The sequence below is a fragment of the Sphaerodactylus townsendi genome, linkage group LG08 (genome assembly GCF_021028975.2).
Source record: "Sphaerodactylus townsendi isolate TG3544 linkage group LG08, MPM_Stown_v2.3, whole genome shotgun sequence".
NCBI classification, from domain to species: Eukaryota; Metazoa; Chordata; class Lepidosauria; order Squamata; family Sphaerodactylidae; genus Sphaerodactylus; species Sphaerodactylus townsendi.
In genome coordinates this window covers 76,626,039-76,639,922 of record NC_059432.1, presented here as the reverse complement: position 1 = coordinate 76,639,922, position 13,884 = coordinate 76,626,039, and the positions used below count along the sequence as shown (strand labels likewise).

The window sequence follows — 13,884 nt, the reverse complement described above, 5'->3', positions numbered from 1 at the left end:
CTGGGTGGTTACATATCAGATACCTTATAATACTAGCCACATAGTGACTTGCTAAAAAATATGTCATGGCAAATAAATGAATGTTAGGCTATACCTGTCTAAAGGAGCACTAGCTGGTATTCACATTGCAACCCAAGTTCCAATTCTTTATGTCTGGAAGATAAACTTGATAAACTGAACTCAATTCTACCTTTATATGGAACTAGTTTTATTGCTGTAATTTGCACAACCAGAGAAAAAACCGTCAAGAGTGTAGAATTTCTTTAAAAAATTACAGTATAGCAGACTGTACAGAAACTAACAGCTTCCTTAGAACATATAAAGTTTATAATTAATAGCTCAAAAATATTCTGAGTGTCAAGAATGTTTTCCAGTATGGTAGAGAGTTGTTGCAGCGTGTTCAAGTACAGGATCTGTAACCGTAAAACATTTAAGAAACAATCCTTCCAGGCCATTCTTTGCTATCTTTGACAGTATCTATCTCAAACCAACATTTTTACTAAGATTCTTGCCTAAAGTGGAATTGATGGTAGGAAAATGTATTCAATGAGAAGTTGTTTGAACAATGAATATTTACTTATTTGAGCTAAAGTGTATAACCTTCATTTAGGCATGATAGGACATTCAGGGCTGTTTGGCCACCATGGATGTAAAATCATTTCAGATCTTGTGCATTTCACATAAGTAACTGTGTGCATTTTAGTAGCAGCATTTCATCGTGAATACCCATGGGACATGGTTGACTACTGTAAAAACAGATAATTGTGATACCCAAGATAACACTCTGTTATTGTGGCCTATACAGTAAAGTAGTTGAATCATGCTCTAGGTTGGGTGGTGGTGGTAATAAATCAAGCTCCTTGTATCCTCTGGTTAATCTCTATCCACAAATTTTACATCATGTCACATGCATTCCTATGAATTATTTCCCCCCAAACCAAGGCTCAGTCACACACAGAAAGCTAGCTTCCCCACAACTTGCTTTTCTCCTTCCCTTCCACATTCATTATAGTTCAGTGTATAATGTTTTGTAAACATAGGGCCACTCCGCACTGTAGGGTTCGACCTTAGTTCGACGTAGGTCTGACCCAGGTACTCCGCACAGCCGTAGCGTTCAACTCGTGTCTGTCTCGGCTCCCCCCTCTCACCGTTAAATTTTCGAGCTCAACTGGGAGGTACAACTTCCTGGCGAACTTGGGTTGCACTCAAGCCGAAGCCGGCGGAGTGCAGAATCTCCCTCACCTTGACTCTGCCAGCCAGCCAATCACAGTGCAGTATTTCGGCCATGCGCAGAACGGGAGACTCATGGCGGCAGCGAGAAGTGCGACTTAAAAAATTCCTCCTACGTAGCTCCTACGTCGGTAAATGAAAAAAAGGGACGCGCACTCACGTTTCCCGCCATAGAATGGCAGCCAATTGGGAAGGAGAAGCGGAAGACGCGAGGAGGTAATCCCGACCTCTGAACTCAGCTCCAGAGACACGAGTCAGCTGCTGTGCGGAGTAACAGAGGAGTCAAGCTCAGACACGAGTCGAACCCTAGTTGCCTCTGCTGTGCGGAGGGGTCCATAGTGTAGCTTTTCTCTTCATGCTTCTAATTCAGACTTGGAAGGAATAACCTCACTGGGGAACTGCTAATGTCAATTTAGTAATCAGACATGTCCAAAGCACCCAAAGCCAAACAAAACAGCAAGTGTAATATAATGTTTACCAATCTGCTGAAGTAATTAAAATAATATGCTCTACTGATTTAGGGGCATTCGCATGACATGCTGTTGAAATGAGTTTACTAATATTTTTTTAAAAATTTTGAATGAGAATCATTTCTTTTGTCATAAGCAAACTTTAAAAATAGCAATATTCAACATCATAATAAAATTAAAGGCAACTTTGACAAAATTTTCATTTGGCTTTTCAAGTGATAGGATAACACCTACAGTCAAAAAGGGTCTGTGAATTGTAAATCTTATCGGCAAACAGAAATGTTAGTTAATAGGAAAAGCTGGGTTATAGAGTGAATTTCTTTTAATCTAAACCTCCAGTGTGACAGTCCATTTCTAATTCTTTCTTGTGGACAGAATAGTAGAATAATAGATGCCACATACAGTCAAGCATAAGCTGTTGGCATTTGCAGTGAGAACTTCATAGCCAAACGTGGCCAGAGATGACATAGTACTGTGGGTGGTGGAGCAGTTCCCCTTTTCCCATTTTTATAGGACATAAAAAGGGACAAGAGAAGGATGCAGAGCCAAGCTGAGTTCACACATGATAAAAAAGCAGAGTTTTAAATTAATTTTATGTTGTATTAATTTTAAGCTATTTACTTTATTACTGAAACCCAAAATTAGAGGAGACTCAGCACTGTGATTCTGAAAGGTTCGTCTACCCAGATACAATATCTTTTTCTTTCATTAAAAAAACATTTTGCCTTTTACTTCATAAAAAACCAGTTCTTTCTCTGTGTGCTGATTGTTTAAATTGGAACTGGCATATAATACCCTTCCCCCCCACCCTCCAAAAAAGTATAACTCTATTGGTGAGCTTTAGTGAAATGTTGGAGATCCAATTTGTTCCATGCAGAGGTCATATTCAGTGCAAGCAGAATCATTTTTCCACCCATATATGAAAGGATTCCTCTGTGAACATGAACAACTTGGTGCATGCTATCTCTGTTGCATTAAAACTGTGCTAAGCTGGGACAATTAACATCATAGGCCCATTGCACAGCTGAAGTAGTGCTTTCATCTCAGTTATTTTTAAAGGTGCTCCACTGCCAACAATATCAATCTTCTGGTTAACATTTTGGTCCTAATTATGGCTAACGCTGTAACACTTCTTAAAAAGTGCCCAAGTCTGAGGCAGGGGAAAAGAAAACATTTTTAATATTTCAACTTAGAAAAATATGTTCAAGCAGTGATGGTTACCAGCTGCTACAAGAATTCACTTACTTTTCTGTCTTTTTTTTTTTTTTTGGCTATGCTTAGCATTTTAAATTGTGGAACATACTTGCTTATATTTTTGTTTTTTCTTAACAGCATAGCAGAGCTCTAGCTGAGTTGTCTGCCTACTAAATTGTTCATGCATACACAAGTTTTCTAATCTGCAAGAAATAGTGGTGTCTGCACATTCTGAGGCCAGCAGGAATTCTGACCACTGTCTGTACTTGAGCTTGTTTTCTGTGCTATGTTTAGAATAATGATCAGCAAAACATGGTTGCGGATCTTCCAGTCCTGATCCCTCACCCCAGTGATTACAAAAGGGCTTTCACCAAGCCGAACATACTTTGACATTTAAGTGAATTGTTCTTCTACATCATGTTCTCAGTTCTGTGTGTGTAGAATCCCACAGAGTTTTGGACAAAGGCCATACTTCTTTAAAGTTGTGCCCCCCCCCAAAAAAAAGACAACCCAGTGAAGAGTTTCTGAAAGTTTCCTGTATATTTCTTATTTTAGACTAGTAAATTTTTTCTACAGTTCTTGAGCACGTTGAAAGATCAAAATAGGTGAAATATCTCTTTGCATATTCAAATAATGTATTTATTATGTTTTAAGTTGTTGTACATCGCCCAGAGCCCCTAGGGGATGGGGCGGTATAAAAGTGTGAACAATAAATAAATAAATAAATAAATAAATAAATAAATAAATGCTATAACATTGCACTATATTGAGCCTTAAAACTTAAGAAACTTAATGCATATGAGAACCGTCATTGAAGCAGAATGAGAGGAAGAGTTGACATATTCATGTTTTAGTCTTACATCTTAACACTTTTTCAGTGGTTAAGATTCTTGTATATGTGTGTTTAGACTATTAAGGAAAGCTAACTTTCCAGTGAAGTGAACTTGTTTATTGTCAGGAAGGGAAAGAGGAAATTGCCTGTTTCTGTTTACTTCAGTGTTTGGGGGGAGAAAGCCACACTACACTGAAAGGCTTCCTTTAGAACTTCAATTACTCTTCAGTTTCTTTCATCATCTTAAAAAGGAAGAAAGTATGGTATTTAAAGGTCAGGGATCCACTAATTCAGCTGTGAATAATATTGTGTTTTAAAACTGACTTAGAGGGCACTGGATCTTCAATGGAAACTTTACAGCAGAATGCATAAGTAATTTCCCAGTATTTTAGAATCTTTTTTAAGAAGTAGTTTCTCAAGCAAATATTGAGGCAAATATGTAGTCACTATTACTTTCAGTTGTGCAGAGGAAGAAATAGTAACACATTTTCTGATGACGTTATAGTGTTCTGGTTGTGATAAGTTCAGTGTCTCTTTCTCGTGAAGGTGTTGAAGAAATCTGTAAAATGTCCTACCAAAATATTTGTCAAACATTTCTTCCTAGCCCAGGGAACCTAATGTATATACTTAAAATTAAAGAAGAAAGCAAAGCAAAATGTTGATGGCTGTCTTCTTTTTTTTTCCAGCGGAACCCCTGCCTTTAATGGACCTGTGCCGAAGATCAATCCGCTTTGCTCTGGGCAGAGAACGCCTGCATGATATAGAAATTCTACCTTTGCCTCAATCTCTGAAAAATTATTTACAATATCAGTAAGATGAATCCTAGACCTCTAAATGATAGAAATTGTTTACATCAGAATATAAATCTTTGTGATGGATCTTTTGAGTGTTATTTAACTTTTTTAACCTTTTTTTTAATCACCCATGACAGAACATTGTGGAGACTACTAAGGAATGTGAAAACTCTTTGCATTGGTCTAGTTTTTTAAGTGAAATAATTGTTACCTATGCTGTTAGCAGCCTTGAAACGCAGAATCCAAAGCTTGTCTTCACTAGTCAGATCCAAAGTTGGGGTTTATATGCGGTCTGGCATCGAGTATGCACCAGATGAAGGTCTAACCCTAGGTGTAGCCTGTATGCAAAAGTAACAGGTTACCAGCTGCACAGCTAGTAAAATAAATACCACAGTTTATCAGAATTCAGCATCCTGAATGTTCCTGAACACATATATAACTAACTACAATTCTATACACATCAGCTGTGATCCAGACCTCCTTTGCACATAGGCGCTTTTTTGTTCTTCCTTGGGAAGAAGAATCCTCCAGTACACACAAGATTCTCATGTGCGCTATATAAGGGAGTGGGGAACCCTTGCACATGTGAAGCACTGGAGCTCCATTGAAACTGATATATTTGTGGCCTTTTATTTTTTTAGTTGCTCTGCCTTTCAGAAAATCATACTGTTGGTATAGTATACCACCTGCCATATTTTAAATTATTTTATATAGCAGCTGTGTCATGATTTTTAAGGTAGCTGATCTTCCCCTTTTCAGAAGCAACTCAGGCCAATTGATAAACTAGCGGAGCTGGCATACTTAAATTTTGGCTTAATTCTGTCCTACCTTTTTAGTGGGGTGGGATTTGTTCAAATCACTGATTCCTAGTTTAGCTTGTTATTTATTAGGGTATTATTCAACTTTAGCTTTTTTCCCCCCCAAGACCAAATATCATGTCACATTTTAACTCGGAACAAATGTTATTTGTATACCATGAATTCCAAATACTGGATTTTCTTTTTTAACCTGTATGTGACAATAGCATTTGCTTATTTTGTCAAGAGTCTCCCATTTATATGTTTTATGTCACTAGAGAAGGATGGCCTTCTGTTGTTCTTCTTCACTGCTTAAGATGTACTCATTCTTTGGGATGAATTTATTTTTTAAAGACACTGCTTTCTTTTTTGAGTTTCCCACCATGTTCAAAGATCTCAGCCTGATCAGTTGTCTAGTTTTTAACTGGAAGTTGTTGTAATGGCGGGAAGTCGAATGTTTAGACTCAGCTGCCTTCAGCATATTTTAATGTGAATTTATCGAAGAATGAAGAAAATGTTTCTAATAAAGTCTACTGTCCAAATTGCTTTTGGTGTCTCCTTCTAAGTTATTTTCACAGAACTGTAGCAACACAACTGAGTTCATTTTTAAAGTACACAAGTTATACTTCACCTTACCTTCTTTAATATTATTTCCATTCCCATGTTCTTGATGAGGGAATGTTGCTATGTAAGAAACATGTGCAGAATTTATCTGCACTAAATAATGCCTTGTCCTAAAAACAGTGAGTTACATCAGATTGGTCAGTAATGCTGTTTCCATTGTAACTACAGTTTAGCCTCTGGGTCACTTCTGTCTACTCTTCTCACTTGTCTACTTCTGAATTTGGTTTCTCTTTTTACCTTTGTCAGGATCATAGTTGTAAATTAAATCCAATGATCTTGGGATTGTGAGACAAGCCTGTTTTTTTCCATAGTGGACCATGTCATTTCTTGCCAGGGAGATAAGAAAGCTGATAAAAGTAGAAGTGGCTTCCTTGAAGAAAACAATCATGAAAGATGGTAGAAAGGGCCACTATGAATCTATGGTAGCAAATCCACTTATGTCTGATTCAAACACTTATCTCAGGGAGACTGAACCCATGTCCCAGTGGGGGACTAGTGGTTCATCACCTGTAAGCCACTGGATTCTGCGTAGGAAGCAGCATCCTCAGTCACATCAAAGCTTATGGACATTTCATGATAGGGTCTTCCACAGAATTCCACTGCTGGGGCTTTAATCAGTACCTTTCTACTTAACAAGCAGATGCCGTTTCCGCACGGCCACGCTCGGGGGATGTGTCGGCGTATATGATGCCGACGCACCCCCCCGGGACCGTTCGCAGGAATGGTCCCAGTAGGGGCGGGGAAGATGGCACAGAGCTGCTCTGTCACCCGAATGCCTTACCTTCCCTCCGACCTTCCGGTGCGTCACCCAGGCCAGGGGACATGCCCCCCTGCCCTACGCGACAGCTCTGGAGTCGCAGGGCAGGGGTGTGTGTGTCCCCAGGCCTGGACAACGCGCCGGAAGGTCGGAGGGAAGGGAAGGCGTTCGGGAAAAAGGGGGATGGTGCCTTCCAGCCGCTGTTTCCGAAATACCTTGCCCAGGGCGCGAGGTTCGGAAACAGCGGCTTCGCGCCACTCGGGGGTTGCGAGGCCGCCGCTGCTGTGATGCAGGGGCGGCAGCCGAGCAAACCCCTCCCCAGGATGCTGTTTTTAGCATCCCTGAATCGCTGTATTCCGCCCATGCGGAAACAGCCACAGATAACATCAATACTTGTAATGACAAGATTTAAAATTCAAATTTGCCTTACAGTACTCAGGTTATGAACCAAAAATTTCCTGGAGGATCCTCAATTGATTCATAATGTAAAATAAAATATGTGCAGTTTTAAAGGGCTCCCCCCCCAGCTTTGGATTCTAATCATACCCCAGACAAAGCCAGTCAATGCTTAGTAGTTTTAAGACTTCATGAAGGAAAGTAGAGGAGAAGATAATTCCTGGATTTGCCTGGGAAGGCTCTGAGAAGCTCCCCAACCAAAAAAGCCTGGAGCTTATACAAAGGCTTTTCATATTCTCTGTTAGCTTACCTATTAACCTGAACCAGACTTGATTCAGATATATATGTGTGTGCACTTTAAAAGTTCTAGACATCTAGTTAGTTTTTCTATATCAGATCATTTAACTCAGAGCTGGAACTACATGTTTTAAGTTTGTTACAGATATAATACATAAGAAATATGTATTATACAGATATAATACATAAGAAAAAAGAGAATCTCTTTTTCAATTTTAAGGTTTTGTTAAAACATAATTGTTACATTCTTAACTTTGATTGTAGGAGCTGCATGGTATAGTGGTTAAATGCTTGCGCTGCCACTCACACGGCCAGGAGTTCGATCCCACTGTGGGTCAGATATACTGGCAGCTGGCTCATGGTCAACTCAGCCATCCATCCATTTCTTGGTCGGTAAATGAGTACCTAGCACCTAGTTGGGGGTAAAGAACAGCCGGGGAAAGCAATGGCAAACTACTCCACTAACTCTTGCCTATAAAACCACTGCTCACAGGGTACCCCAGGGTCGAATACGACTGAAACTTTACCTTTGATTACATCAACTGAGCATTATGCTGTCCATTATTGTTACAAAAATAATTAAAAGAAAGCAATAATATTAGTCCATAAAAGTTTCTTACCCCAATATAAGCAGGTCTTAGGCAAAGATCCACTCTGAGAAAAAGTTCTTGATCAATTCCACTTCCCATATTTATAGTATTTTAAACATTATCTTTTAAGTGCCCCACTTGATTCAGGATGTACATTCTTGGTTAATTCTTTATCTTGTAGTTACAAACATTACACAAGGTTATCAACACTTGAAATGTTTTATTAATCATATATACAAGCATAATTTTAAGTCTGTTCAAAATCAGTGATCACAAGTTTTTCATATATGTGATTATTTTAAGTCCTCAGCTGACACTCCTGTCTTTGAATGACATCTTCACTTCTGTGAAGTTGGACATTCCTGCCATTCTTAGACATCCTCTGCACCTAGGCCTCAACAAATATCTACTGATAATGGGTTGTATGTCCTATAACCTACATAAGGCCATGTAATCATGTTAGTACTGTGTTTCTTGATCTTCTGCAAGGTTATTCTATACTGGATCTCTAAACTCTCTTGCTGGCATGCTTTAATTGGGAGGCAAGCTAGTTTTTTTGTACACAGAGCCATTTTCTACAGGGCTTTTTGGAGGATGGGGTGTGTTCTGTTTGTTTGGTCAAGCCTAGCAACTATATTTCTCGCTATATTTGTGACATAAAGCTTTTTAAAATTTATGATGAGGGTACGACTTTTCTCTCCCCAGCCTCCATGTTTACAGTGTGAGCTTCAGCCATTAAACTTGCATCATTATTTGTGGTTGGCCAAGACTGTGTATCTCTTAGCAGAGTAGTTGAGCTCACCATTCCCAAGACCATCAAGAAAGATGCTTCCAGTTGTATAAATATTTTATACTAAAATGAATGATATGATTTGGGGGGAAATGGAAAAACAAGGCTACTCAGATGCTAGAATGTGACAATAATCATTAATTTGCCTGTCAGAAGGTATGGCAGTGGAACAATGTAATTTGAGGGGGGAAATCCTACAATGACAATTAGGAAAATCTTATCCTTGTCCCTTGACTGTTTACTTTTCTTAGTTGTGTTAATATGAATTCATTCTAGTTGACAAATTCTGTTTATTCTTTCATCTCAACATATATCTTCATATCTTCTTTAATTTTAATACAAAATATAATGGCTTTTGCAGTGTAAACACATGTCCATTATTAGTAGCAGCAATGATTCAAATCAATAATATCTTTTAGTGCTGTCCATTAACCAATTAACTATGTAGTCTAGATTTATCATTTCTCAGTAGTGAAGATTAAACTGTCATTATGGCAATATTATAATCAAACTATCTGCTATTGCAGATGGCAAATGGAGGGAGTGATCCAAGAGAATGAAGAGGGTACAGGGATCCATGTGAGCAAATCAGCACTTGAAGCTGTTGAATACTGAATCAAACTATTGGTCTGTCAGTCAATATTGTCTATTTTGATTGGCAGTGGTTCATGCAGAGTCCTTTCACATCCCCTCCTACCTGGAGATACTGGGAACAGTAATTCAGACCACCATGACCTTCCCATCCCACAGTTTATACTGGTAGTGATGAGAGGATTTCATCACATAGGTTTATAGGTGTTTCAAGTGTCCAAATATGTTTTTAATTATATATGTGGGGTGAATCTGCATCACATAAGAAAAGGGGTACAGCAGTAAATGCTGTGAATATGCATAACATCACCATTTAATTGATGCTTCTGTTACTCAGTCTCCAAGATTCTAAAAGGGTCTCATATCTGATTGAGAGTGACCCATTTAACATTTTGTCTACTAATTCTTTCTAAACCAGTAGGCTTCTATATAGCCATTTCAAGCAACAGAAGAAAACCTAAAACCTATATTTAAACATCCATGATTTATGTCTTTGGCTAAAAAGAATATAAAGTCCCTGTATTGTTTCAGTGTTGTTAATAGTTGCCATTAAAAATGGCACAACAAGAGCCATAGTGTCCAACCTCCTGCCATTCAGAAAGACACTCCTGACAGATTACCCCATAGAGGAAAATGCCACCTCCCTTCAAGGTAGTGCATTCCACTGTTGAACAGCCCTTGCCAACAGGAAGTTCTTCCTAATGTTTAGGTGAAATCTCTTTTCCTGTACCTTGAACCCATTATTCCTTGTCCTTGTTTCTGGAGCAGCACAAAACAAGCTTGCTACCTCTTCAATATAACATCCCTTCAAATATTTAAATATGGCTTTCATGCCACCCCTTAACCTTCTCTTCTCCGGACTAAACATGCCTAGCTCCATGCCTGGTATCGACTGCAGACCTTTTACCATTTTGGTTGCCCTCTTCTGGACCCATTCACGCTTGTCAATATCCTTCTCAAATTGTGGTGCCCAAAATTGGACACAGTATTCAAGTTGAACTCTGACCAATACAAAATGCAGTAGTTCTATTACATCTCTCTTTCTAGACATTATACTCCTATTGATGCAGCCCAAAATTGCATTGGCTTTCTTGGTTGCCACACGTAATGCTATGTTCTACGCCACAGCTAGGATTAACTTTTATTACAATGAGCACCCAACATGTCTTCAAATACCAACTTGCTTTTTGTCTTTCTTGGCCATTTAAATTGCCTAAGCACATTTGCCCTGATTAATGAATGCGCATGGCAGTAAATCTGTATTCTGCCTCCAATGGGTAACTTAGCCCAACATACCTACTGGCTGGCTTCCCAATGTATTCCCTGTGGAGCAAAAGATACTAATAATTATTATGTAATGTTGGGGGAATGTTTAAAAAGCCACTTCATGCAAAGAAGCAATCAGAAGATATAATCGAGATTATGCTGGGAAAACTGGCACATGTATAGTTAATTTTATCTGAGCATGATCTTGGCACTGGATCCCATGTATAAACCTGTTATATTGATTTATTCTGGATGCATACTGGTAGTGTTTATTGAAGTAAATTTTACAGCAATACATCCAGTTCTCCAGCTGTTTAGGCTTTCATATGTTGGCTAAAGTGATCAGTGGTATTGTTGAGACTTTGTGTGTGTTTTAACAGACTTCAAAGGTGTCTTCCACTTACAAGAACAAGCTGTTCCAACTGGGAAACGTTATGTAGACGAAGGAAGTGTCAGTCTATTGTGCTAGGATGTCTACACTGCTAAGAAGAAAAAGAAAGAGTGATCTCATGCGTGTGAATTTTTTTTCACGTACAATGAATTCCACTGTCTGTTTCAAATAGTTGTTGTGAGCCTTTGTCATTGAAGCCTGCACTGGGGTTAACATCTGTTCAATGATCTGTCTGGATCAAATGGTTTTTCATCAAAGGGCAGGGAAGGGGAGAGAAATGGTGATGCATTAGATAGAAAAAGGCTCCAGTGACAGGTTTCACATGAAAACTCAGATGTTTCCAGTGAATGAAATCTGTTGCATGACTCTGCCATTCACACACCTTGGAGAAATGAATGCCTGTGTTAATGGCAGGAAGCTTTCATCTTCAAGAAGCACACTGGCAAGTGAAAACCCTACTGAGATAAATTACACATTGCATTAAAAGCACAGAGCCTGGGTTTTACTATAATTTGCTTGGGCATATTTCAAGAGACTTCAAAAAATGTGCAGCATTAGGGAGGGGGAGATGTTCTATTGTTTATACATTAACCATTAAATATTTGTGTGTTATGATTCTGCATACATGTATAAATTTGAGTATTAGAACAGAGTCCTGAAATTTAGCAATCTCACCTATAAGTTTCTAAACCTTATGATGCATAACACTTATGATCACCTGTTTGTTGAGATGTCATTTAGAATTTTACCTGCATGGCCCAACCTTCTTGAACCTGTGGGCACTTTTGAAATTTTGAAAATGGGGCAGCATGGCCAACTGCAAATAGATATAGGAGCCAATCATAATACATTGGGAAATTTCAATCCAGGTGTCCTCCTATGATGGAGACAGCTCTCTCTGAATGGATGCTCCAGGGAAGAAAAATGGTGATGCCTCCTTGGCTGCTCCACAGCTCTTCCTGTTCCAATGAGATAGAAGATTACCAGAATTACACTTTCTTTTGGGGAAGAAGGATTTGGATGCCTGGAAGTAAAAAACTAGGAGCAAGAGGAGTAGGATTTGGTTTTTATACCTTGCTTTTCTCTACCAAAAGGAGTCTCAAAGTGGCTTACAATCACAATCTCTTCCTCTCCCCACAACAGGCACCTTGTGAGGTAGGTGGGGCTGACTGAATTCTGAAATAGCCGTTACTAGCCCAAGGTCATCCATCAGGTTGCATATGGAGGAGCAGGGAATCAAATCCAGTTTTTCAGGATCAATGCATCATACAGACAATCCTGCTTTTGGGTTCAAATTTGGCTCAGATTTATGTACGTTGTACCGTGCTTTAAACAAAAAAGAGCATTCAGTGCCCAAGGCTATGTAATAATGGTGTATAAACCCTGTTGGTATGTGTGTTCTCTTAGAGCAATTGAGACAATCACTCTATACAAGCAACAACAGAAGTAATACAGCTATTAACAAGGTGTACAGCTTGAATTTAATAATCTGAGAAGCAGTTATTGTATTGGGGAAGGATCTCTCCTTTCATTCCTCTCTTTTTCAATCTGGTCAACATCATATTTTTCATCTTCTTTGTTTATGCACTAGGATATGCTCTGCTTCAGCTACATGTATTGCGTCTGTTGCAGAAAATCACTTCCTAGAAAAGTTCGTGCTAGTCTGGTTAGTCCCTGAATCTCTCAAAATGTGAAGAGGTTCAGCTTGCAAAGGGAAAATGCTATGGCAAGGGCCTGCATTCAAGTCAGCCTCATGATCCCAGAAGGGAAAGAACAGATTGTGGCTCCTCAGCAATATAAGGTAGGCATGCTGGATAATTAGCCTGGCACTGAGGCCTGATCCTACAACCAAGTTCTGGGGAGCTCTGCTTCAAATTGAACCCTAAACTGCTTGTAGTCTTGCCACCTCCTTCTTGCTTGCTTCCAGCCCTTCACTTTCATTCTGACAAAATAACCAAATAACCTGGCACTCTGTGTGTGGAGCTCTCCCCCCCCCCCGCCCCACCCTTTAGCAGCCAAATGTGTAGCATCTGTATTCAGGTCTGTGGCATGGGGACAGGTTTAATCTGCCCCCTCCCTTGATATTTTCCTAACCTGCTGTTTGTCTTATTGGCATAAATATGGATATCCTGTATTATAACCTGAATGTTTGCCCCAGAAAGGGAATATCAGTTTTGCAGAGACAATCTGGAACAGGAAAAGGCCGAGGAAAGTCTTAACTATCCTTAAAAGCTTAAGCTACTACTGCCCTACATTGGATTCTGGCTATAGTACTGCTCTCAAACTTGGAGAAGGAAGGAGGAGGCGAAAGATGACTAAAAGGAGAGCCAGAAATGCAATCTGCTCCTAACCACAAATGGAGGTGAGAATATAGGAACTGGTTCATCTCTTAGCAGAAATGTATTGATCCGCTGAAAGGATTAATGTGTTATCGCACTGGCTCTCTTAAACTTTTCAGTAATGGTAAGAGTCTCTCTGACTCTTAATGGCCTTGAACTGTAGTGGTTACAGGTTTCTCAGTGAGGTTTTGTACACTTTACTTTGAACTTCATAAATCACCATGTATTTCTCTGTTTTTGTACTATATTGTTGGATCAAGCACTGCTAACAATGTTTATTTGTATTGATTTCTTTGAAACTGGGCTATTTTTGCCTGCAACCCAAGAAAGCCTGATCTGTTTCTATCTTTACAGTATTTCAAGGGGGATTTTGTAGATTTTTATGCATTCATATCCATTTAAAATAAATATAATAAATACCCTTGAAAGGTATATGCCTAACTATTAACCTTGTCCTCGTATGAGTGTCTAGCGGTTTGCTGTAGAGCTGACACTTCTTTTTGGTAATGTTTGCTTATTACAGTAA

At 39.1% G+C, this 13,884-nt stretch overlaps 1 protein-coding gene across 2 annotated transcripts in view; it reads left to right on the top strand.

Moving 5' to 3' along the window:
- The window catches only part of SPSB4 (splA/ryanodine receptor domain and SOCS box containing 4), a 223,504-nt gene extending 217,642 nt beyond the window's left edge, over positions 1 to 5,862 (top strand). For both annotated transcript variants that reach the window (XM_048506592.1, XM_048506591.1), the window contains exon 3: positions 4,413 to 5,862. In XM_048506592.1, the coding sequence (XP_048362549.1) occupies positions 4,413 to 4,540 (128 nt within the window). In that variant the 3' untranslated portion in view covers positions 4,541 to 5,862. The remainder of the gene's footprint in view (positions 1 to 4,412) is intronic.
- Positions 5,863 to 13,884: the final 8,022 nt, after the last annotated feature.